Below are 1,194 nucleotides of genomic sequence, written 5' to 3' on the forward strand. Positions count from 1 at the left end.
TAATCCCCCCATTTTCGTGTCCCCTTCCCCAGTGAGTTCAGGCTCTGATGAGGGTGGGGCTGCTCCCTCACTCCCCAAGATGGGGTCAGGGTGTGGGGGGCGGGACAGCCCTCTATGGCCTTTGCTGTCCTCTCCCTGCCTGGCTCCCTGACCTCCCAGTCCAGCTGGGGAAGCCAGACCGTCCCTGGGTGAGGACAAGAGATTAAATAGAATAATAAATAGATAAATAAATAAATACACAAATAAATAACTGGAGAGGCCCAGCCAGACAGGGGAAGGGCATTTGTGAGGTGCCCCAGACCTCCCCCCCCCAACAAATAAGGAGGGGTACCTGCCATCCTAGGGATGGGGAAAGTGCTCAGAGAATCTGGGGAGAGGGCAGCTTGAGTTTGGAAGCTCAGGGAGGGGCTGTCCTGGGGTAAGAGAGGGGCTACTTGAGGGGGTGGGGCCTGAACTGCCCCTCAAGTCTGCCCCAGGTCAGGAGAATTCAGAGGGGTGAGAGATGCTAGAGGGAATGAGGGGGTCTGGAGACAGTAGGGGTGGGGTGGGGGTGGGGGGTTAGAAGGCCCAAGAGAAGGCCCAAGAGAGTGGATGGGTGCTTGTAGTGTGTGAATGGCTGGCCTAAGGCCAGAGTATGGAGGGGATCAGGACGGATACAAGGGAACTCAGCAAAGAGGCCAGAGGAATGGCCTGGGGTTTGAATGTGGTCTGGAGGCTGCAGGGCCCGCATCTCATGGCATTGGGAGTGTGGAAGGGAAACCGAAGGCAGGCGGCAGGGGTGAGTCAAGGGTAGGTATGGGCCTTAGCTTAGGGCCTCCAATAGAGGAATGGTCACAGGGACTTTGCTGAGCAACGAGAGGAAAGATCTGAACGTCAGAAGAGGAAAGGTGCAGGGTCTGGGTGGGAGAAAATTCCGGCTCTGGGGCCCGGGAGAGGCGCGGACCTGGTGCCTGAGTTGGGAGCCTTGAGGGCATGGACAGGGGGTCAAGGTCCGAGTCTGGGAAGCCAGAAAGGACTATGTGGGCCAGGATGCGTTGGGGGAAACAATGCCGGGAGTCAGGTATGGGTTTGGGGCTGGAGAGAAAAGTTCCGGGCTGGGAGGGGGGTTCCCACAAGAGTCGCGGGTAGGGAAACGCAGCTGGGGGTTGGAGAGGGCGCAGGTGAGGGGCCCGGGGCGCGCGGAGAGCGAGTTCC

The 1,194-nt window shown here is 59.1% G+C and overlaps 1 protein-coding gene across 1 annotated transcript in view; it reads right to left on the bottom strand.

Moving 5' to 3' along the window:
- SRXN1 (sulfiredoxin 1) overlaps positions 1-1,194 on the bottom strand; it is a 27,661-nt gene that overhangs the window by 13,975 nt on the left and 12,492 nt on the right. The window contains exon 3 of the mRNA XM_014546548.1: positions 992-997. Coding sequence (XP_014402034.1) covers positions 992-997 — 6 coding nt within the window. The remainder of the gene's footprint in view (positions 1-991; positions 998-1,194) is intronic.

This window comes from Myotis brandtii, unplaced genomic scaffold (assembly GCF_000412655.1).
Source record: "Myotis brandtii unplaced genomic scaffold, ASM41265v1 scaffold450, whole genome shotgun sequence".
NCBI classification, from domain to species: Eukaryota; Metazoa; Chordata; class Mammalia; order Chiroptera; family Vespertilionidae; genus Myotis; species Myotis brandtii.